Below are 22,021 nucleotides of genomic sequence, written 5' to 3'. Positions count from 1 at the left end.
GTTTTATATTTTTGTTTCGTTTATTCAATTTATCAATTTGAAATTTCAAAATGACTTCTCCTCTCTGACAGAAAAAAATATAACAAAACAAGAAATACTTCATGAAAAATTCCACTTCATAAATGATTTTTTAAGATATATATGATGTAAAAGAAAATATTGAATGGAAATTAAAAAAAAAGAAAAAAGAAAATTAAATTCAAATTCAAACTGAAACTAAAATTTAATTTTAAAAAAATAAATAGAATTATGGAAATGAAATTCATGTGAATTTTTAAAAAATTGATTTTTTTTTTTAATTAGATATTAATTTCAGATAATCTCTTGTTGAACAATTAAATTTTATAAAGCCACATTTCATTGATTTCAAATTTCAAATCTATGAAAAAGGAAATATTTTGATTAAAATTTCTACAAGAAACATTTTGCATAAAATAGGAAGAAAGGATCTTAATTTCAGCAATTACCCAGTGGGATCTTCCTTTCTTTCTTTCTTTATTTGCTTCAGTCAATGGACTGCGGCCATGCTGGAGCACCGCCTTCAGTCGAATCAAATCGACCCCCAGGACTTATTCTTTGTAAGCCTAGTACTTATTAAATCGGTCTCTTTTGCCAAACCGCTAGGTTACGGGGACCTAAACACACCAGCATCAGTTGTCAAGCGATGTTGGGGGACAAACACAGACACACAACATATACACACACACACATATATATATATATATATACGTATATACGATGGGCTTCTTTCAGTTTCCATCTACCAAATCCACTCACAAGGCTTTGGTCTGCCCTAGGCTATAGTAGAAGACACTTGCCCAAGGTGCTACGCAGTGGGACTGAACCCAGAAACATGTGGTTGGTAAGCAAACTACTTACCACACAACCACTCCTGCGCCTACTAAATACTAGGCTTTTCAGTTTCATTTGTTTATGCCTTATAAGGATTTTAATCTAAAAAGTACAAAAGAGCATAATGAAATAGAGTCAGCTACATTGCACAAGCTATTGATTCTCTGAAGATAACTTTAACCCTTTTATGTCAATAACTGAAGTATAAGGGTGGGCTGTAAAGTTCATATGCTGACTATGAAGGGGCGATGTGAGAGCTGTGAAATCTTGCATGCATTAATTTCATCCCTTCTTATTAATAACTGCATTGTTTCTTTACAGGTAAACTGACATCTGACTGTTCAAAGAACACTTCAAAAATAACTAGTCATGACCTCTCTTGAAAATGGACAAAATTCAGCATTGTGGTGTTATCAAGTACTGGCAGAAAAACAGCTTAGCCCCCAAGGACATTCATGAAGTGGTTGCTATATCACTCCATCATCATCATCATCATCATCATCGTTTAACGGCCGCTTTCCATGCTAGCATGGGTTGGACGATTTGACTGAAGACTGGTGAAACCAGATGGCTACACCAGGCTCCAATCTGATTTGGTAGAGTTTCTACAGCTGGATGCCCTTCCTAACGCCAACCACTCCGAGTGTGAAGTGAGTGCTTTTACGTGCCACCGGTACAAAGGCCAGTCAGGCGGTACTGGCAACGGCCACTCTCAAAATGGTGTATTTTATGTGCCACCCGCACAAGAGCCAGCTTTATTAATGATGCAAGAGTGGGCAGCTGAATTTAGGAGAAGGGAAAGTTTTGAAGACTGGGCTGTGAAGTCAAAACAAAAAACTTTGATTCTGACTCCTCTACTATTGGTACCTCTGACTCTGACTCCTCTTTATGTAATTAAGTGATTGTGGTCTACATATCTCATAAAGCATATGCATACACCTGTACTTTGAGTAGGCCTCTATGTTAGAACTGGTTTATATTAAAGAATACAAACATTGGGAGTCGGAGTCAGTATAGTTTTACCATTGCCAACTCTGACTCCAGCTACCCCTTAATTGTTTCTGACTCTGATTATGGGGTGGAAGCGCACTCTCTAACATTTTTTGGCGGGGTGAGGTGGCAATGAAAAAAACTTTCAGCATCCTCAAAAATATAATCGCCAAAACGAACGAACAATCGTAAAAACTTTTTAAACGTCACTTTTTCCATCATTGGATTTATCTTATCTGATTGCTGTACAAATATAATTATTATTATAATTGGGTTCCTTTTTTTATATTGAACAAAATCGATCTTCTTTGTAAAATATATGAGAATTGGGTTTGCATCCCTGAAGCAAATTTCGTTCCCCTATTTATGGGTCCAGCGATCACGTAATCACAAAATCCCTCCGCGACTCTAGCGACAAATAGTCGTGGAACAATGAACGGAGGTAGTAAATAACACATCAGACAAGACTCTTTCTATTATAGACATTAAGTAAATGATATTATTTTAAAAATGAAAGATACGTAAACATTAAATTTAAATCTGACTTACTTCGCCGCTTTCAATCTGTCCATTGATGTTCAATAAAAACACGCTACTAGACGCCATGTTGTGTTGTTAGGCAAGCGCATTAGTTTCTTTTAACATCCATCAAGCAGCTGTAGTTTCGTATGAAGTTATTTCACATACTGTATTAGTGTGAATGTGTGTGGGCGTTTGTGCGCATTTAATATAAAAGTATTGAAAGCCTGTTCAAGAGATAATTCATACTTATGTGTCTTTTGTGTGTATGTGCTCTCTCTCTCTCTCTCTCTCTCTCTCTCTGAACATTACATTGAGTGTGTTTATACATATGTATGTATGTATGTATGTTTGTGCGTGTGTGAGTGTATATATGTTTATAAACGCACGCACGCACACATACACAAGCATACACACATTTACATACATAGATGCATAGTACGTACATGCATATGTACAGACAAACAGACAGACAGACAGATAGATAGATAGGTAAACAGACAGGTAGACAGACAGATAGACAGGTAGACAGGTAAATAGATAGATAGATAGATAGATAGATAGATAGACAGGCAGACAGACAGACAGACAGACAGACAGACGGACGGACGGACGGATGGAATGACGGTCTCAGGTAAGTTGGATTTTGTCCATTTACGACGGGATTTTTCCAGTTATTTCTTTTTCCCCACGCACTTCATATAAGTGATGAGGAAGCCTTTACCAAAACAAAATTTTTAAAATACGTATTTTTGTTTTTTTTGTTTTTTTTTTAATGTTACCCCACATTTCACTGGTCCTCTAAATTGCACTGCACAGCAGCTGTTGAGCAGTGGAACAAAGTTTGCAACTTTGAACTGTTGTACTGGCGCCATGTGTTGCAGATCTTATGGATGCTCGTTCTCTGTTTGGTAAGACGCCTGCTTCCCAACCACATGGTTCCGGGTTCAATCTCCCTGCGTGCCCCTTGTGTCGACCAAGGCCCTGTGAGTGGATTTGGTAGACGGGGACTGAAAGAAGTTCGTAGTATACGTATATATGTTCATATATATATATATATATATATATATATATATATATATATATATATATATATATATACTTGATGTGTGTGTGTGTGTTCCCCTGCCATCGTTTGTCAACCGATGTTGGTGCGTTTACGCCCCCGTAACTTGGCGGTTCGGCAAAAGAGTCCTATAGAATAAGTACTAAGCTTACAAAGAATAAGTCCTGGGGTCGATTTCTTCGACTAAAACCCTTTAAGGCCGTGCTCCAGCATGGCCGTAGTCAAATGACTAAAATATGTAAAAGAATGTATCTTGGACTAAGAAGGCAAACGTCCCAGGTTTCTGAACACTGTGTGCAAATGAATTCCACAGCCCTTCGACTGCCTCAGTAGGACTGATACATATAATTCTAACCAGGGCTGTAGCCAGGTTCTAAAAGCAGGGGGAGCGAGCACATAAAAAAGGTGCCGTAATTCATACTAAACGATTTTGGCTCATTGGTTATGCATTTTATAAAAGACGCCTATTTTGAAAAACGTCCTCGCGTGGAGCGGTCGCTCCCCTATTAGTCACGCCTCTGATTCTAACCCTGGAAGGTGCTGTCACGGAAGAACACGTTGTCAGATGTGGAGTGATGATGTGAAAGAGTTGACGGATAACCAACCTATACACCAACCATTGAGAACTGCACAAAACCGGTTACAGTGACGAGCACCTGTCAAGTATGTCATTAAGTGTTGTTCATTAACCTGAACGAAAATAGAAAAAGGATATTTCGTTCAGCTGTAGGATGTTAAATTATGAATACTACTAAGTGTGGGGTCTGAGAGGGGCGGAAAGGAGGCGACTAGATGTGTTTGAGATGAGATGTTTGAGGGCTATGGTTGGTGTGACAGGGATGGATAAGATGAGGAATGAGGAGGTGCGAAGGCGAGCAGGAATGAGAGAAAATCTATGAACCAAAATGGATAGACGTACGTTGAGGTGGTTTGGCCACGTGCTGAGGATGGATGAGGAGCAGATGGTGAGGAGAGTGATGAAGGCAGAAGTGGTAGGCAGCAGAATCAGAGGCAGATCACGGTTTGTGTGGATGGATGGAGTGAGGAAAGCTTTGGTGGTTAGAGGTGTAGGAGTGAGAGAGGCAAGAGAGTTTATGAATGATAGACAAGCTTGGAGATTGTTTGTGGACGAATGAGTGAATTGATATTGCTCAAAGGGATATGGAACCAGCATGATGCGGCGAGGGTAAACCAGCATATGCTGTCGAGCCCCGCTGCTGATATCGGGCGTTTGCTTTCTATGTCTTGACCCGAGCATAGGACGGGGCTCGCCTCTTTGAGTTGGGAAATGAATAGAATGCCTGATGTGTGTCTTGTTGTGGCTACCCCCTCTTATGGGGAATTAGGCCTTGATAAATATTAAAAGAAAAACTAAGCGACAATACCATATTTTCAAAATTTCCTAACTCTCTGACGAAGGGCAAGGACCCAAAATATTATAGTTTATAGTTGTTATGACAATTGAATTTCCTATACTTTTCCTCTAAAAACTTTTCTATTGACCAGTCATTACTCGGGTTCTAAATTTTACCCCTTTTTCATTTCTTGGGAGATACATCAGCATAACAATATAATGCTTTCTGTATAATATAAAGCTTTTGTACCTGTCATGTGTCTTAAACAGATAGTGGCTAAGTGTTTAAGAACAAGAAATAAGCTTGTAGTGAGTCAGGAAAGCTACTTATGTTGCCGTAGCATAGCACAGTTGTACGTTGACATACTCCAGTCAATGAGGGCTGGACGCGTAGGAATATAAAAGGCAGTTTTCTGCCCAAACAGAGACGCGAGAGTTTTTAAGCAGCGGGCGAAAAGACAGCACAACAGAAACAGTTCTTCTTTCAACATGATACAGTTTTTGTTTTTTCACCTTCAACTTCGTGCAACCAGCTTGGAATTATATCGGCTCTTGGCTTGTTACCTCCTGAACTGCTTAGTTCATGTATGCTAACTTCGCTCCTCGAAAGTTTGGATGACATCTCTGCCTCATAATGAACTGTATATTTTCGTTTAAGCTAGCTTCGTTCCTATTACCTTACAACGGCTTCCAAAAGAATCATTTGGTTCAAAAGTAAGTGATAATACTTTACCTGATTTACATACACATACAGGTCATTTCAATTGCATTTACGACTACTTTGTCTAACATGTATTTCTTTTAATTAAGACTGTAAGAGACCGTGCGATGCGAGGTGATGGGAATGGCTCCTTAGTACATCACACTGTCTTTGTCACTAGTTTGGAATGACCGTGCGGTGCGAGGTAATGAGAATGGCTCTTTTGTACATCACACGGTCGGTCACCAATTTGTAAGAGACCGTGCGATGCGAGGGGAATGGATGTGTGCGTGTGTGCTAAGAACATATAAGAATAGCAATGAAAAAGAGGAATATTGTCTGTCCCCTCTCAGTACGAAATTCATAGGGGACTGAGTTGATGTCCTGCCTGTGGCCAACATTGGCGCTTACTTAGTCTGGATGAACTCTGCACCTCCATTGCACTCAGAGTGGGAGCCAATGTCTGTGGGGGGACTGAGATGTCACTATGTTCCGCCCTTCGACCCCACAGGCCTTCATGGCTTGTCTTGCCGCCTAAATGCTGGTCGTTTTGCTCGTCACACCCAACTAAACCTAATCATTTAAAGGGGCCAGGCTCGGGTTAATATCCCCTCAGTTCTGGAGCCAGCGAGATTATCCAGAAGTGATGGGAAGAGACCAGATAGTCTTACCCCTTATCCCTGGGTTAGACTTAGATGCCTCATCTGGGATGTCACAGTCAGTGACATCTTTACGCTTTCCCACATCCTGGATGCTGAGGTAAATGGGGAAAGTCACCATTTCCGTAACCAAACGGAACAAAATTCTGAAGTATCGGGACTTGTCGGAGAGCCATTTCTTCTAGCCTATAACGTTTGAGACGTTTGGAGGGGCTGGGCCGCTGACAGCGAAGCTCTTGTCATCGTTGGCGGCTCACCTTACCGAGGTGTCATGTGATGCCCGTGCGGGTGCTTGACTGTTCCAACGTCTTAGCCTCGCCATCGCCATCGATAATACCGCGAGCGTGTTGGCTTGCTTCAATAAGTTCCGGTAACTTACTATTGAATTGGTGTTTTTTTTTTCTTTTTTCTTCATTCATGATTATATTTTTCTTCTGTTTTTATATTTTTTATGTGGAATATGTATGTAATTAAGTATACTGGGACAATAAATTCATATTACTCTTTTACTCTTTTAATTGTTTCAGTCATTTGAGTGCGGCCATGCTGGAGCACCACCTTTAGACGAGCAAATCGACCCCAGGACTTATTCTTTTTAAGCCTAGTACCTATTCTATCGGTCTCTTTTTGCCGAACCGTTAAGTTACGGGGACATAAACACACCAGCATCGGTTGTCAAGAGATGGTGGGGGGGGGACAAACACAGACACACAAACACACATACATATATATACATATATACGACGGGCTTCTTTCAGTTTCCGTCTACCAAATCCACTCACAAGGCTTTGGTCGGCCCGAGGCTATAGTAGAAGATACTTGCTCAAGGTGCCATGCAGTGGGACTGAACCCGGAACCATGTGTACCACACAGCCACTCCTGCGCCTATATTTATCTATATATTTATCTATATATAAAAAAAATTAAAAAACCTGCTTCAGCTCCTAATGCTCTTGAGAAGAAAAAAACTTGACTATCACATATATACACATCCTTTTGCCGAAAATATGAGATTTTTTCATTCTTTGAATATTGGAAATCATTCACTAACCTCCCTGTCACCCATAATCTTATTTGTAACTCAGAAATATTTATTACAACGAAAGAAATGCTAATTTACTTCATAAGAAAGTGTGTATATATATATATATATATATATATATATATATATATATATATACACACACACACACACACACACACACACACACACACATACTACACACACAATTTACATATTTATTTATTTATTTATTTATTTATTATCTCTGTTTAAGACCTCATGTTGTTATTCTCTGTTACCGCGGCAACTTGGTATCAATGCGCCAGACCGGAACACTCTATGCGACAACTTACGAAAATATAATCCGTTACATTGAATTCCCTTTCCATATCGTAGGTTCTGCTGATTAACTTTTAATTTTACTCGTCTATATATACGCATATGTGTTGACAACATCCATGTTCTATTAAGATTATTAGTCGCTACTTAATGAGGGAAGACGAGAAGGAGGAAGGGTGGAAGTCTATTCATTTACCTTCAAAGTGAACGCGGAGAAAGTTCCTTAGCAACAGAGTTTGTGCTTGGTCGGAAATAACAAGAGTGACATGTTTATTTAGGAACTAAACTTTAACTTCTCAAGTGTGCTTAGCTTTTTTTTAAATAAATTACTTATATATATACTTATATATATTCGGATTCTGTGCGTTGGCCAATTGCCCGTATATTTATATTTCATAATGTTTAAAAATACCTTCCAGAGTGGGTTTTTGTCGATATTATACAGTGTTGGCAGTAAACCGCTTCAGATATGGGACAAAAAGGTGAGTGCTTCGTTTTCCTCGAGTTTAATTTTAAAGTGCATCATCAAAAGAACAAAAATATATATATTATTATTGTTATTAATTTATTCTCGTTCTTAGCAACAGCATACCTTTTTAATGTATTGATGTGAAAAATTTAGGAATATCAGTTGCATGTACAATAAATATTATATTGTATAAGATACAAGACCGCATTTTTGTTTTATATTAATTACAATTTTACACTAGAACATTTTTAAAAAATACGATGACAATTTTACCCAAAAGCTGTTTAACATATAAGCAATCCGAATCGTCTTCTCAGATATTACTTGATTATTACACCTTGTTAGTCGATCACGTTCTTTTGTTTATTAGTTTTTGTTGCTTTTGTTAACTGTCATAGCAGTAATTACACGCCATCTCTCTCTTAATCGCTGTCTGTTGAGCGAAACTTATAAACTTAGGTTAATGAATGAATAGTTAATTTTTTTTTTATGCCCCCAGCATTAATTAAATACAGTTTTTATTGTTTTAAATGTCAATAAATAAATGAATTTAACATTTTATAAAACATGTATGCCTGCTCAAATACATGTGCTAGTGTTATAAATAGAGAAAACAGTGAAGCTTAAGTTGTCAGTCGTGCTATTTTCTTAGGTAACTCACGGCTTTGTTAAACTGCAACTAGAATTCGATCCCTGTTTTACAACAGTATTTCACGAATCCTCCCCATTTAGGAAACAACAGACAATGACAAGTTCTCATTTTTACTTCACCCAGAATTATTTATTTCCAAATAACAGAATCGGTGAACGTTAACTATAACTCAAGTCAAATTCTTTATCTTACGATCGACTAAACGCATCTTATTATTATTATTATTATTATTATTATTATTATTATTATTACCATTTATTTATACGGTACCGGACAAATTATCCGGTACTCTTGGAATCGGAAGTATCCTGGATTGTGTGTGAATTTTCCTATTTTCAAGAGACACCCTAAAACATACACTTGATAAATTGTGAAAAGTAAAGAACTAAATTGTGCATAACAGATTCCCATCAACACACTTCTAAAACAGGGTCTGTTTGATATTTATTAATCCACTTAAAACTCTTTAAATACATCATACTCTATTATGTATACAGTATAACATTTATAGGATGAAAGTTAAACAAAGGATGGTAAAGAACAAAATTTCATTTAACAGAAACAGATTCAAATTAATACACTTCTAAAGCAGAGTATGTTTAATCTTTATTGATCGACATAGAACACTAAAGAACTGAACGATTTTTAAACACACCATTTGCAAATTAACCGACTTCAAAACTAAGGTGTGTTTGTTCAATAGAGGGTATAGAATATTGCACAATATTCCCGGATTTCTGAAAGCCGGTTAAGTGGTCCGGACGTGTATTCTATATTTTATTTCCAACACTTTTTCAGTCTGTCTATTTGAGTTATTTCCCTTGAATTATTCCCGGGTACATTATTATATTGAGAGTGTTTGAGCGTTACTTTCGTATATATTTCGTAATTGACTTTTTGTTTATTATGAAACAAAGACCCTTTTCTCTTTTAGGAGAGAGAATCGGGTGGGTGTGGTCGTTGGTACCTTTCGCCCAAGAACATTATCTTTGGGAATTTGTGGGAATTTTCAGTGGAGATTGTGAAATCTTCATCTCTCGTTATCACATTTTATTCCGTTTTCTTGGTTTTAAGATATGCAAAAATAAATAAATAAATCCTACCTAAGTCCTAGAATAGCCAAACCTTACAGTTTTGTTATTACCGCGGGTTGGCATATGTTTTATTGTATATCCCTGGGTTAGCCCTGGTCTAGCGGACCTGTGATCAAAACCATTCCGTTTGTAAATCTCTCCTGCCTTTCTTACTGTATCTTCAACTACATTATCAAATGTGTGCTTTGCCTTAAATCGATGGAGAGTGTAATTTGAGGAAGATTTGACTCTTTTACTTGTTTCAGTCATTTGACTGCGGCCATGCTGGAGCACTGCCTTTTTAGTCGAGCAAATCGACCCCAAGACTTATTCTTTGGAAGCCTAGTATTTATTCTATCGGTCTCTTTTGCCGAACCGCTAGGCTACGGGGACGTAAACACACCAGCATCGGTTGTCAAGTGATGTTGGGGGGGACAAACACAGATACACGCACATACATATATATACGACGGGCTTCTTTCAGTTTCCGTCTACCAAATCCACTCACAAGGCTTTGGTCGCCCTGAGGCTATAGTAGAAGACACTTGCCCAAGGTGCCACGCAGTGGGACTGAACCCAGAGCCATGTGGTTGGTAAGCAAGTCACTTACCACGCAGCTACTCCTGCTTTTCTTTTCTTTTCTTTTTTTTTTTTTTGTTGTGGGGGAACGAGTTACCTCATGCATGATCCATTGTTGACATCGCCCTCTTGATTTTGAACTCACCCCTTAGCATGTGTGGCTGGGAAGTTAATAGCTATTCTGAATGACCACTGATCAGAGATTATGCTTGTCTTGCCAGATGAATGTAAGAGTAAAAATATGTATCAAAACTTCAAAATTCCTTTTAGGAAATTGCATTAAGGCTGAAAAATTCTTTATCATAGGTGCAGGAGTGGCTGTGTGGTAAGTTGCTTGCTTACCAACCACATATGTTTGTGTGTCTGTGTTTGTCTCCCCCCCCCCCACCCCACCAACAACGCTTGACAACCGTTGCTAGTGTGTTTACGTCCCTGTAACTAAGCTGTTCCACAAAAGACACCGATTGAATAAGTACTAGGCTTACAAAGAATAAGACCTGGGGTCAATTTGCTCAACTAAAGGCGGTGCTCCAGCATGGCCACAGTCAAATGACTGAAACAAATAAAAGAATAATTCACACTAATTTGGCAAAACTTATTTCCCGTAAGGTTGATTTTAAGGATACTAATGTTAAATTATATTTAACATGATGCCATAAAGAGTGTTGTATACAAGACTAGTTCATTATATATATATATATATATATATATATATATATATATATATATAATCACTCTCTGGATCACTTTCCAGTCACAGTGTAGCACGTTTGAGTTGCAACAGCACTGTCTGAGATGCATGTGCAGTACTTAATTGTGGATCTTAATTGAGCTTTATGAGAATATCAACCACTAATAAAGTTGAAGTATTTTTCCACTGAAAAGTAAATATAGTTTTTGGAATAGATTTTTAACAGAGAGAAATATGTGTAGTCACTTAGCAAAATTGAGTGTTTTAGTTTGTGTTTTGTTCTTGCTTAAGCACAGAAGGTCTAGTGCAAGATTGTTACCATGATATTTGTATTTGTTTTGAATTGATTTAGAAAGCAACTAGTTTTCCATGCACTTATTGGAGGGCTGATATCATGATCTCTGTGTTGGAAAACAGTGCAAATCCGACATGATGTATCTAGATTTCATGTGGGTGGATGGATGGTTAATGTGGGGTGGAGAATAAGACTGTGTGTTTAGTTAGATCAGATTATTGATGTAAAGAAGGAAGAGTTTATCCAGCCCAATTGTCCCACCAGCCAGATCCAGCTTCCACACCTACATGATCATTCTAAAAATAAGCAATCGTATTATCAAAACCCCAAAGCTACAAAATAGTGCAAGTTTAATTCAATACAATGTGGAAATAACAAGCATTACATTTGACAGAGTAATCTGAATGTTAAAGGGTTAAGAAATATAACTGCTCTCTGAAGTATGCCAGGGTTTGTAGTGTGATTCTGTTAACCATCCCTAGCATGCTTACTTCAATAAACACGTGTGTTTACTTGTATGTAATTATTGATTTGTTTCTGATATTGTCTTGCAGGTTCGTAATGGTCACATCAAACGAATCACAGACAATGACATTCAATCATTGGTTCTTGAAATAGTTGGCACAAATGTCAGGTAAATACTACCAGCTTCATTCTTCTCACTCTATAAATTCCTTCTCTTCCACTCTGTCATCCTTTATACAGCAGCCAGGTTTATCTACTTAGAATATTGAGAGGTTAAATAATGTCTTTAATTTCAAAACAAACTTATGAGATATTAATTAAAGGTGAGTTTTGTCACTGATTAAGTCGTTGGTTACTTCTTGCATGCAGCATACATGAGGAGAAGCCAAGTTGGTAAATCTTTTTCCTTGTCCAAGTTCTATCCCCAGCAGTATTCAACTTGGTACCGTCAGGTAATGGAACACTCACAAATTTTATAATATGGCTACTACTAACAGTGGGGAAATGTTCTTACCTGTGGTACCTAATGGTTTGGGCCAGTGGGGTGGCTGTTGTTAGGAAGAGCATCCAGCCATAAAAACCATGCCAAAACAGAAACTGAAGCTTAGTGCAGTCTTCTGCCTAACCAGCTCCTGTCAAGCCGCCCAACCCATGCCAGCATGGAAAACAGGCATTAAATAATAATTTTGATGGTGGTGGTGATGATGTAGTAGCAGTAAATGTATTTTGTAAAGAAAAAGTTCTGTTAGAGGTTTCTAATGAACCAGTCACTGGTGCATTTCATTTCTGATGGTGAAAGTGACAAGGATGTTTATAAACACCACAAGGCATTTTGTCTGAATACACAAATTTATCAGTTTTTCTCTCTGGTGTGTACATTTTTTTTTTTTTACTGATAGACAACATTACTCCAGAGATCCTTTAAAGGAACCCCAACCATTTGTGTTTGGGATCCTACTCTTTCAGACATTACCCTATATTCATGACCATAGGTTGAAATAGGCACAAAAACCGAATTGAAGATAGCAAGTTTGCCTTTCTTTCCAACTTCTCTTCTTCTGAGGGTCAAATATTGGGGCTGGCACGTTACTGTGCTAGCACTTGCAATATTGAGTACCTCCTCCAATGCCCCTCTCCCCTCTCAAAAATTCCTTGTCTTGCACGTTACTTAGTGACCCAACTAGTGCTGTTGCCATGTAAAGAGCATCCAGTCCACACTCTGAAGTGGTTGGCATTTGGAAAGGCATCTAGCTGTGAAAAGCATGTCAAAACTGACCTCACTTGTGCTGATGCCATGTAAAAAGCACTCAGTCCACTCCACGGGGTGGTTGGTGCTAGGAAGGGCATGCAGCCGTAAAAACCATGTTGAAAGAGACCCAGAGTTATTTTACTGGGCTTAGAAAAACTGAAGGATGACTGCAATAAGTGTGTGGATTTGAGAGAGGAATATGTTGAATAAAATCATAACTGATTCTCCTGTATTTTCTTTTACCCAAAGCCAGAAAGTTTTCAGCACTCCTTCATAGAGTAGTTAAGGGGTGGTCTAGGTGGCATTTTTGGGTCTGCTGTATATGCCTGTATAGAGTACTGACTCAAGGGCTGCTCGGAGCTGCACACACACTATCTGTGCCACTGGTAAAATGCATTAAAGTAACAGATCATTCATCAAAACTGTCCTCAACCATTAATGGTCCTGTTATGGCCACAGTAATAACTACATACCAAGATTAGGTATCGCCCACCCACCTACCATGTTCGAGACAGCAACTCTTAATGAATCCTTGGCATCATGTGGCTACTAGATGGTCATTCACCTCTGCTCTACACAACACATACACACACATCAAATAACACCCCAGTTTTAGAAATTGAAGGAGTTCAATTCAGGAGCAGTAGGAGGCCATGTTTTAGTGTAGGGTCGGGTCACATAATCATGAAAACTGTCAGCCCATCATTCTTGGGTCACTAGGGCTATTTGAGAGGGAGCTGAGTCCAGGTGGAATGTGCATGGCTCCTCCCTGGATCATCCCCTCATTCTTGAAACATCACCTAGGTGTTATCAATAACCTGTTTTTCTTTTTTAATGGGTTTTTTTCAGTGGAATAAGAGTAGAAGCCATGATCATTTTCAGAGCATCTGAGTTTGGTAAGAAATGGAGAAAGTTTTCTTCAAACTGAAAACCTTGCTCACATGACTATAACAGAGCTGATTCTGCTAACAGCATGCAAAGGCCAGCTTGTGGTGTTTAAAAGTGGTCAACAAATTATGTCTACTTCCAAAGAATAGAAATGTTATGATCTCTCAGATGGGCTTTCAAACATTTTTTCCCCCAACTCTTACAAAATTTCACTCACAAGGCTTTGGTTTAGCTAGTGCTATGGCAGAAGGCACTTGCTTAAGGTTTTGAGCAGTGGTATTGAACCTGTAACAACATAGTTCTGAAGCAGATTTCTTAATTAAACAGCCATGGCTCTGCCCATACTATTACTTAATCAATAAAATCGTCAGCAAAAGGATTGAATATGTTTTTATGTTCATCATTTTATGTGGCATCATCACCTGCACTGACAGGATCACCAAGTACCTTGCAAGACAAGAACCCTCTCTACAGGGCAGGAGTTGTTATTGAGTGGGTGGGGCTTTGTGCCAGGTGAGAGATTTTAAGGTAGAGAGGGGGAGGGGACAGGTATTATTAGGTATCTTGCTGTAGAGTAGGTACATGGATATCCTTGTTGGAAAACAAGGGAAAGTGAGTTGTAGAGTAAGACAAAGGGAGTGATAGTGAGAGAGATGATGGTGGAGAAACTATTGTTGTTGTTGTTGTTGTTGTTGTTGTTGTTGTTGTTGTTGTTGTTGTTGTTGTTAAGATGGCAAGCTGGCAGAATCGTTAGCAAGCCTGGGGAAATGTTTAGTAGCATTTGGTCCACCTTTTAAGTTCAAATTCTGCCAAGGTTGATTTTGTCTTTCATCTTCTCAGGGTCAATAAAATAAGTACCAGTCGAGTACTGGGGTCAATGTGATTGACTACCCCCCCTGCCCTTAAAATTCAGGCCTTGTACCTTTAGTAGAAAAGATTATTATTATTTGTTGTTTAGTGGTGAGCTGGCAGAATCGTTACCATCCCAAGCAAAATGCTTAGCGGCATTTCATTCATCCTAACATTCTGAGTTCAAATTCTTTTGGGTTTGATGAAATAAGTACCAGTTGAATACTGGGGAGAAGAGGGTCAATGTATTCAACTTATCCCTTCCTCTAAAATTGCTGGCCTTGTGCCAAAATGTGAAACCATTATTATTATTTTATCTTGTTTGACTATTTTTGCAGTACCACATACATTACATGTCCTGCTGATCCAAAGAAAACTCTTGGCATCAAACTACCCTTTTTGGTGATGATAATTAAAAATCTCAAAAAATATTTCACATTTGAAGTACAGGTAAATAGCATATTTGCTCTTGACTCATTCTAACTCAATAATTTCACATTTGACATCATGGAAAGGCTTGGTCCAAATATTACTTTCTTGAAAAGCGGTTCCCTTTCTGAACCTTGTGCTGTGTATGTGTTTGTATGTATGTATTTAATAATATCCCATTGCAGTCCTCAAATATTGGGTCATCCCATAAATAAGGTATCTTTTTTATACTTCTTTTATTTTTCAAAATTAAGACAAAGTTCTTTTTTAATCTAAAACAGTGGTTTCCAAACTTTTTGGGGCTGCCGCTCCCTTGACACCCAATCCACATTCCTAGCGCCCCCACCCCAACTAACCATCACAAACATAGACCTCTTTCTGAAGCAAATTCAAAACAACTGTATTTCACAAATAAAACTTAACCTAATGCACCCATTATTTTGTTGTCTTTACATGAATCGTTACCCCATTATCACCCCACTTTTCTTTAACGCCCCTTTAAAACTTTCAACTGCCCCCAGGGTTGCAATACCACCTATTTTGGGAACCACTGATCTAAAATATGACTCTCCTTCATTTTCTACAATGCTCTTCCATCTATCTGGTAGACTTGCAAGGCCTCTCTTCCAAAATTCACTTGTCAGTGAAAGAAAATACTCCTCCAGTACTGTTCTAACCTCGTCTACAGAATTCATATTTCTTCTCTCCAAATGGTTTTGAAGACTGCAGAATAAATGATAATCAGATGAGGCAATATCCAGAGAATATAGTGGGTGGGGCATCGTTTCCCATTCATAATGCTCCAGCCTTTGGAATGTCATCCTCACTGTATGTGGCCATGCATTATCCTGATGAAAGAACACCCTTTGTCTTGAAACCAAAGATGGTCGTTTTTCTTCCAGCACGGACTTAAGCCACTCAAGCTGCTTGCAGTAGATCTCCTTTGTTATCGTTTGGCTTGGGTTTAAAAGTTCAAAGCGGACTGAACCTTTCATATCCCACCAAACAGATAACAGCACCTTATGTGGGCGAAAACCTTCTTTAGCCTGGGGTGCCGGTGTTTCTCCTTTCCCTACCCACTGTCTTCAGCGCTTGACATTTTTATAGAGAACCCATTCCTCGTCACCAGTTACTATTCGATCTAAAAAAGGTTCATTCGTGAGACATGACAGCAGAGAAAAGCACACTTTCACTCTCTGCATGTGATTAGCCTCAGAAAGTTTGTGAGGAATCCACCGATCCAACTTGCTGACTTTTCCCATGGCATGCAGATGTCAGTGAATGGTTGAATTACCAAATCCAAGCTTCTCCACTAGTTCCTCAACAGTTATGATGGGATTTTGTTCCTCCAGGTTTTGCAGGATGTCCTCATCGAACTCTTTAGATCTTCCAGGATGAGGCTCATCTTCTAGGTTGTTGTTTCCGGCTTGGAATTTCTGGAGCCACCGTTGACACTGGCTTATGCTTATTGTCCAACCTCCATATACTGCATTAATATTGCTCACACTTTTCGTTGGTACAAGAGAAACAGGAAGAAAGAGTGAGAGAAAGTTATGGTGAAAGAGTACAGCAGGTTTCGCCCCCCCCCCTACCGGAGTCTCGTGGAACTTTAGGTGTTTTCGCTCATTAAACACTCACAAGGCTCAATCTGGGAATCGAAACCGCGTATCCGCTGCCCTAACCACTGGGCCATTGCACCTCCACACACACGTTTCAGAAGGATGGTGTATTACAGAACAAGTATCCTAAAATGTTTGTGCCCATGCTAAGCAGAGGTTATCTCCCTTGCAGCTGCTACGTTGCATATTTCCTGAGAATCCTGACCTTGCTCTAGAACCAGTATCCATGTGTCACCTAACCATGTTTGGCTTATGGACTGTATAAAGACTGAAAGAAACATCAACCATAAAATCAATTTTTTTTCTTCCGATGTTTTCCAGTATGTTGGGATAAATTTTCATAACCAGTTGACCTAAATGTACAACATATAATCATGTTCTGTGAATGCTAGTCTGTAACTTTGTGGTGTGAAAGAAAGAAAGTTGTGAATCTAGTCGAGTTAACGGTTCCTCATGAAGATAACATGGATGCCAATTGGGCTCGAAAGATTGACTGTTATGTAAACCTCCTTGAGGAATGTGAAGACACAAAACTGGAAAGCAGAGCATTTTCCAATCAGAGTCCGATGTAGAGGGTTTGTTGGACACAGTGTGAGACAATTGATCTTATTGTTAGGCCTAACTCATCGTAAAGTAAATACCACCATGACCGATATCCAAACTACAGTGGAAAAGGCTAGCCACTGGATTTGTTTAAAAAGAGAAGATGAGCGATGGCTAGAAAAATATTGAGGTTTATCTGATAACCAGTTGATCTAGCAAGCGGGATCTCATATCAGTGAGGGGTCTTGTGCGCATTGATGCCATTGAGCGGTAGGCCCCAAAACGGCGCACATTCTCTCCTGGCTTCCGGTATGCAGAGCTTTCGACTGGTAGCACTTGCATGTGCAAGTCGTTTGCAGAACATCTCTAGAGAAATGGTTAGAGTATTAACAGCTCAAACTACTTAGCTGTTAAAAGGTACCTTGGAAGAGCTTTATGTCCTATGAGAGGCTGACAATGATTGTTTACCAACCCATTGAGGACATATGCTGTGAGTCATTTTGAATGAATTTAGTTAATGGAAACTGTACCGATGCCTGTCATATATGTGTGAGCGCATGTGTTGATCTTTGTGAATATTTACATTCTGTGTACCTGAAAAAGTGTTCATCTACCATTGGTGTTGTTTGTTGACAATTCCTTCTGTCCATATCATCCACTAGTTCTGCTCTTTCAGAGACAGATAGACTGAAAAATCCCTAATTTGAAAAAGACAAAAAAAAACGAGTGCGCAGGCATGGCTGTGTGCTAAGAAGCTTACTTCTCAACCACATGGTTCTTGGTTCAGTCCCACTGCATGGCACCTTAGGCAAGTGTCTTCTACTGTAGCCTCAGTATGGAAACTGAAAGAAGCTTGTCATATATGTGTGTGTGTGTATGTCTTTGTGTCTGTGTTTGTCCCCCTCCCCCATCAATGCTTGACAACCAGTGTTGGTGTGTTTATGTCGCTGTAACTTAGCAGTTCAGCAAAGGATGTTGATAGAATAAGTACTAGGCTTAAATTTAAGTCCCGTGGCAAAACTGTTTGACAAAATCACTTCAAGGCAATGCTCCAGCATGGACACAGTCAAATGACTGAAACAAATAAATAAATAAAAGAACTGGGACGGAAGAAGCTTTAACATAATGCCTCAGTAGTATGTATTCATCTAACTAATGCTGCTCCGGAAAAGTGGATGTAAAACGGTAGTACAATCATGCACACACACACATGTATAATTTTGTTTGATTTATTGTAGGTTTTAGATGACAAAGGTGTCCGGCGTCGATTCCGAGCCAGCAACTACCAGAGTACCACCCGTGTAAAACCTTTCATTTGCACAATGCCGATGCGTCTTGATGACAGCTGGAATCAGATACAGTTTAACCTCTCTGACTTTACACGACGAGCCTATGGAACAAATTACATTGAGACAATCAGAGTACAGGTAAGTGCTTCAATCCATTTTAGGCAAACATTTATGCACTTCTGTATGGAGTTGTTACTGACCTTTACCTCTTTTTATTAGGTTTGTCACAAGCCTTAGGGAAATTATTAAGTCAAAGTTTATCCCATTTTCCATGGCATATGAGCAATTGCTCCTCTTCCAAAATGGGGTGCCTGCCCATCACAGGTTCTACCCGTAGGTGTTGCTATTAGGCATTTTCAAGTAAAAGCACATGGGTTTTGTTTACATCTAATCGGCCTGTTAAGGTTAGGGTTAGGGTTAGCCAATTCAATGTAAACAAAACCCATGTGCTTTTACTGGACGTTTCTTCACATCAAATCAAAAGATAGCCCCCATATATATATATATATATATATATATATAAAGTTGTAGTATATTGTCAACTTAATGTGACAATCCCAATAAGGGAACACACTACTGCCGTTTAGTCCTAGGAAGCTAGACCGCTTCCTGTCGGCCCTGACACAATTACTGTGTCCTTAAGTTTGAGAGGGGGAGACAAGCTCCTCCACCCAGCCTAGCCAGCATTCAGGGACATGTTTCTGAGTCTTTGCTCGTCATCAGCCTGAAGTAGCTTGGCAGCTGGTTAAAGAAGCCTGTTTCGCCCTCGCAAACTTATGTAAATCATAGTGAAGTTTATTCACTGATCAGCAAAATTAGAAATATAATATTTCTAAATCTCTCAGAGAGATTTAAGCAGTAGTGGAGCGATAAAGTTGTAGTATATTGTCAACTTATATATATATATATATATATATATATATATATTCTCTTTTTTACTTGTCTCAGTCATTGGCTGAGGCACTGCTTTGGAGGGTTTTAGCTGAATGAATCGACCGCAGTACTGTTTTTATATACTGGTATTTATTTTATCGCTGTCTTCTGCCGGACTGCTGAGGTACAGAGGTGTAAACACGCCAACATCGTTTTTAAGCGGTGGTGGTAGGCGGGGACAAACAAAGCCGCACACACACACACACACACACACACATGCATATGTATTGGCTCCTTTCAGTTTTCATCTACCAAGTCAGCTGACAAAGTTTTGGTCAGCTTGAGGCTACAGTAGAAGACATTTGTCCAAAGTACCACACAGTTGGGGACTGAACCTGGAAGCCTGCGGTTGGGAAGCAAATTTCTTACCACACAGCCGAAAAAAATAACGAAAAAAAAAAATGATAAAGCTCAGGGGCAGGTCACTCTAATCCCTTCGATAACGTCCCTTTTAATTGTATTTAGAATGCTCTCCCTTCAATTTGATACTCTTGTTTCTCTACTTCGTTATGAATTTTGTGGTTTGCGTTTCAAGTATTGGAGGAATGTGTGACATTCATGACTTTTCCCGTGTTCATAGATAAGTAAATCACACATCGCACATGATTCTCCCCGTTTTTGATGAAATCATGATGTAAAAATTAATTCTCAAACTGCTTCGTTTAGTTGTTTTAGGAAAATATCTTTAGACTCAGTATTGCCTACTCTGTAGATGTGTAATTGTGTTGACAGGTCATTGAACTATCGCAAGATCTAAGATTAGTAAATGTGGTCTGAAGATTTTAACCATGAGTAGCAGACTTGTAGAGTTATTTATTTATGAATGGGCTTAGGCATGGCTGTGTGGTTAAGAAGCTCGCTTTGCAACCAAAAGGATTCAGGGTCAGTCCCACTGCATGACTCTTGGGGCAAGTGTCTTCTACTACAGCCCCAGACTGTCTAATGTTCTGTGAGTGAATTTAGTAGGTGGAAAATGCAAAAGCCCATAGTGTGTGTGTGTGTGTCTATGTGTGTGTATATATATATATATATATATATATATATATATATATACCCACTACACTCTCTGAGTGGTTGGCGTTAGGAAGGGCATCCAGCTGTAGAAACTCTGCCAAATCAGATTGGAGCCTGGTGTTGCCATCTGGTTTCACCAGTCCTCAGTCAAATCGTCCAACCCATGCTAGCATGGAAAGCGGACGTTAAACGATGATCATGATGATATATATATATATATGTATGTGTGTTTGTGTTTGTCCTTCTAACAGTTCGGTAATAGAGACTAATAGAATAAGATTCAGACTTAAAAACGCAAGTACTGAAGTGATTTTTGTTCAACTAAGTCCTTCAAGGCTATGCCCTGGCATTACTGCAGCCCAGTGACTGAAGCAAGTAAGAGATAAAAGATAAAGATATGTGGGTGTTGAGTTAACTGAGTCTGGTGGTATTGATTTTCCTTTCCATGTTTCTTTCTTTCTTTCTATTCCCTTATTGTCGTTCTGCTATCTTTTCCAGATTCACGCCAACTGCCGTATTCGGCGAGTATATTTCTCCGATCGTTTATATTCTGAAGACGAGCTGCCTGGAGAATTCAAACTATATATTCCACAAAGCAAGATCAAACCTTGAGTGATTTTTAACAATTAAAACAGAAAAAAAAAAATTAAATAAAATAAACAAATAAAAAGAATAAAAAATAAAAAAGAATTGAAAGCAATAAACTTTGTAAATATCTTAGACTTTACATTGAAAATATGTTTCCTCTACTCGCACATTTGTCCACAGTGTGTGTCTATGTACGTACATACGTACGTATGTATGTATGTATATATATAACCCATGCTAGCATGGAAAGCGGACGTTAAACGATATATATATATATATATATATATATATATATATATATACACACACATATATACATACATACATATGTATATATGTATGTAAAACTAATGTAAGTATAATTTTATATGAGATGTGTTTGTGTACATATATGTAAATGTTAGTGCATATATATATATATATATATATATATATATATATATATATATATATATATATATAAAGGTATATATGCATATAAATTTGTGTGTGTGTGTATATATATATATATATATATATGTATGTATGTATGTATGTATGTATATATATATATATATATGTCGACCATGAGTATCATTTGTCTTTAGTCTTTAAACTTTAGTCCTTCTGGTCTTATTTTAACTTAATTCATTCTCTTCTCAATTATCATTTTGTAGTGCTAGAAAGTTGTAGCTATACTTTTTGAATAAATTATTCCATTGCAAAGTATTTCCTATTACAGCTTGCTAACTCTTTATGGTTTCTTTCTCTTCTGTTCGGATCTATTTATATATCTCAGTATTTCATATGCCCTGTTTAACCCCTTTCTCTCCTAACGTTGAAGTTGATCCCCTACATCCCCAAGGGCTCATAGTCCTGTGAAGTACATAGTGATTTCAATAGTGCACGTGGCATGAAGAATGCACCCAGTACGG

General features: G+C 38.4%; 2 protein-coding genes across 2 annotated transcripts in view; one reads left to right on the top strand and one right to left on the bottom strand.

The window, feature by feature from the left end:
- LOC106882485 (B9 domain-containing protein 1) overlaps positions 1-2,547 on the bottom strand; it is a 51,299-nt gene extending 48,752 nt beyond the window's left edge. Inside the window, exon 1 of the mRNA XM_089364778.1 lies at positions 2,392-2,547. Coding sequence (XP_089220904.1) covers positions 2,392-2,448 — 57 coding nt within the window. The 5' untranslated portion in view covers positions 2,449-2,547. The remainder of the gene's footprint in view (positions 1-2,391) is intronic.
- Positions 2,548-7,509: 4,962 nt separating this feature from the next.
- On the top strand, positions 7,510-21,239 carry LOC106882506 (cilia- and flagella-associated protein 20). Its single transcript, XM_014933204.3, has 5 exons — positions 7,510-7,964; positions 11,796-11,875; positions 15,031-15,142; positions 18,522-18,710; positions 21,018-21,239. The coding sequence occupies exons 1-5, from the start codon at positions 7,881-7,883 to the stop codon at positions 21,129-21,131; spliced, it is 579 nt and encodes a 192-aa protein (XP_014788690.1). The 5' UTR covers positions 7,510-7,880; the 3' UTR covers positions 21,132-21,239.
- Positions 21,240-22,021: the final 782 nt, after the last annotated feature.

The sequence above is a fragment of the Octopus bimaculoides genome, chromosome 16 (genome assembly GCF_046866305.1).
Source record: "Octopus bimaculoides isolate indiv1 chromosome 16, ASM4686630v1, whole genome shotgun sequence".
NCBI lineage: Eukaryota > Metazoa > Mollusca > Cephalopoda > Octopoda > Octopodidae > Octopus > Octopus bimaculoides.
This window is presented reverse-complemented; position numbering and strand designations above follow the sequence as displayed.

What these genes read in the sequence shown, in the direction of transcription:
- LOC106882506 (XM_014933204.3), top strand. Translation starts at nt 7,881, where the DNA reads ATGTTTAAAAATACCTTCCAGAGTGGGTTTTTGTCGATATTATACAGT. An exon ending in ATAGTTGGCACAAATGTCAG is followed by an intron (nt 11,876 to 15,030) that starts GTAAATACTACC and finishes CTATTTTTGCAG; the next exon opens with TACCACATACATTACATGTC. An exon ending in ATTTCACATTTGAAGTACAG is followed by an intron (nt 15,143 to 18,521) that starts GTAAATAGCATA and finishes GATTTATTGTAG; the next exon opens with GTTTTAGATGACAAAGGTGT.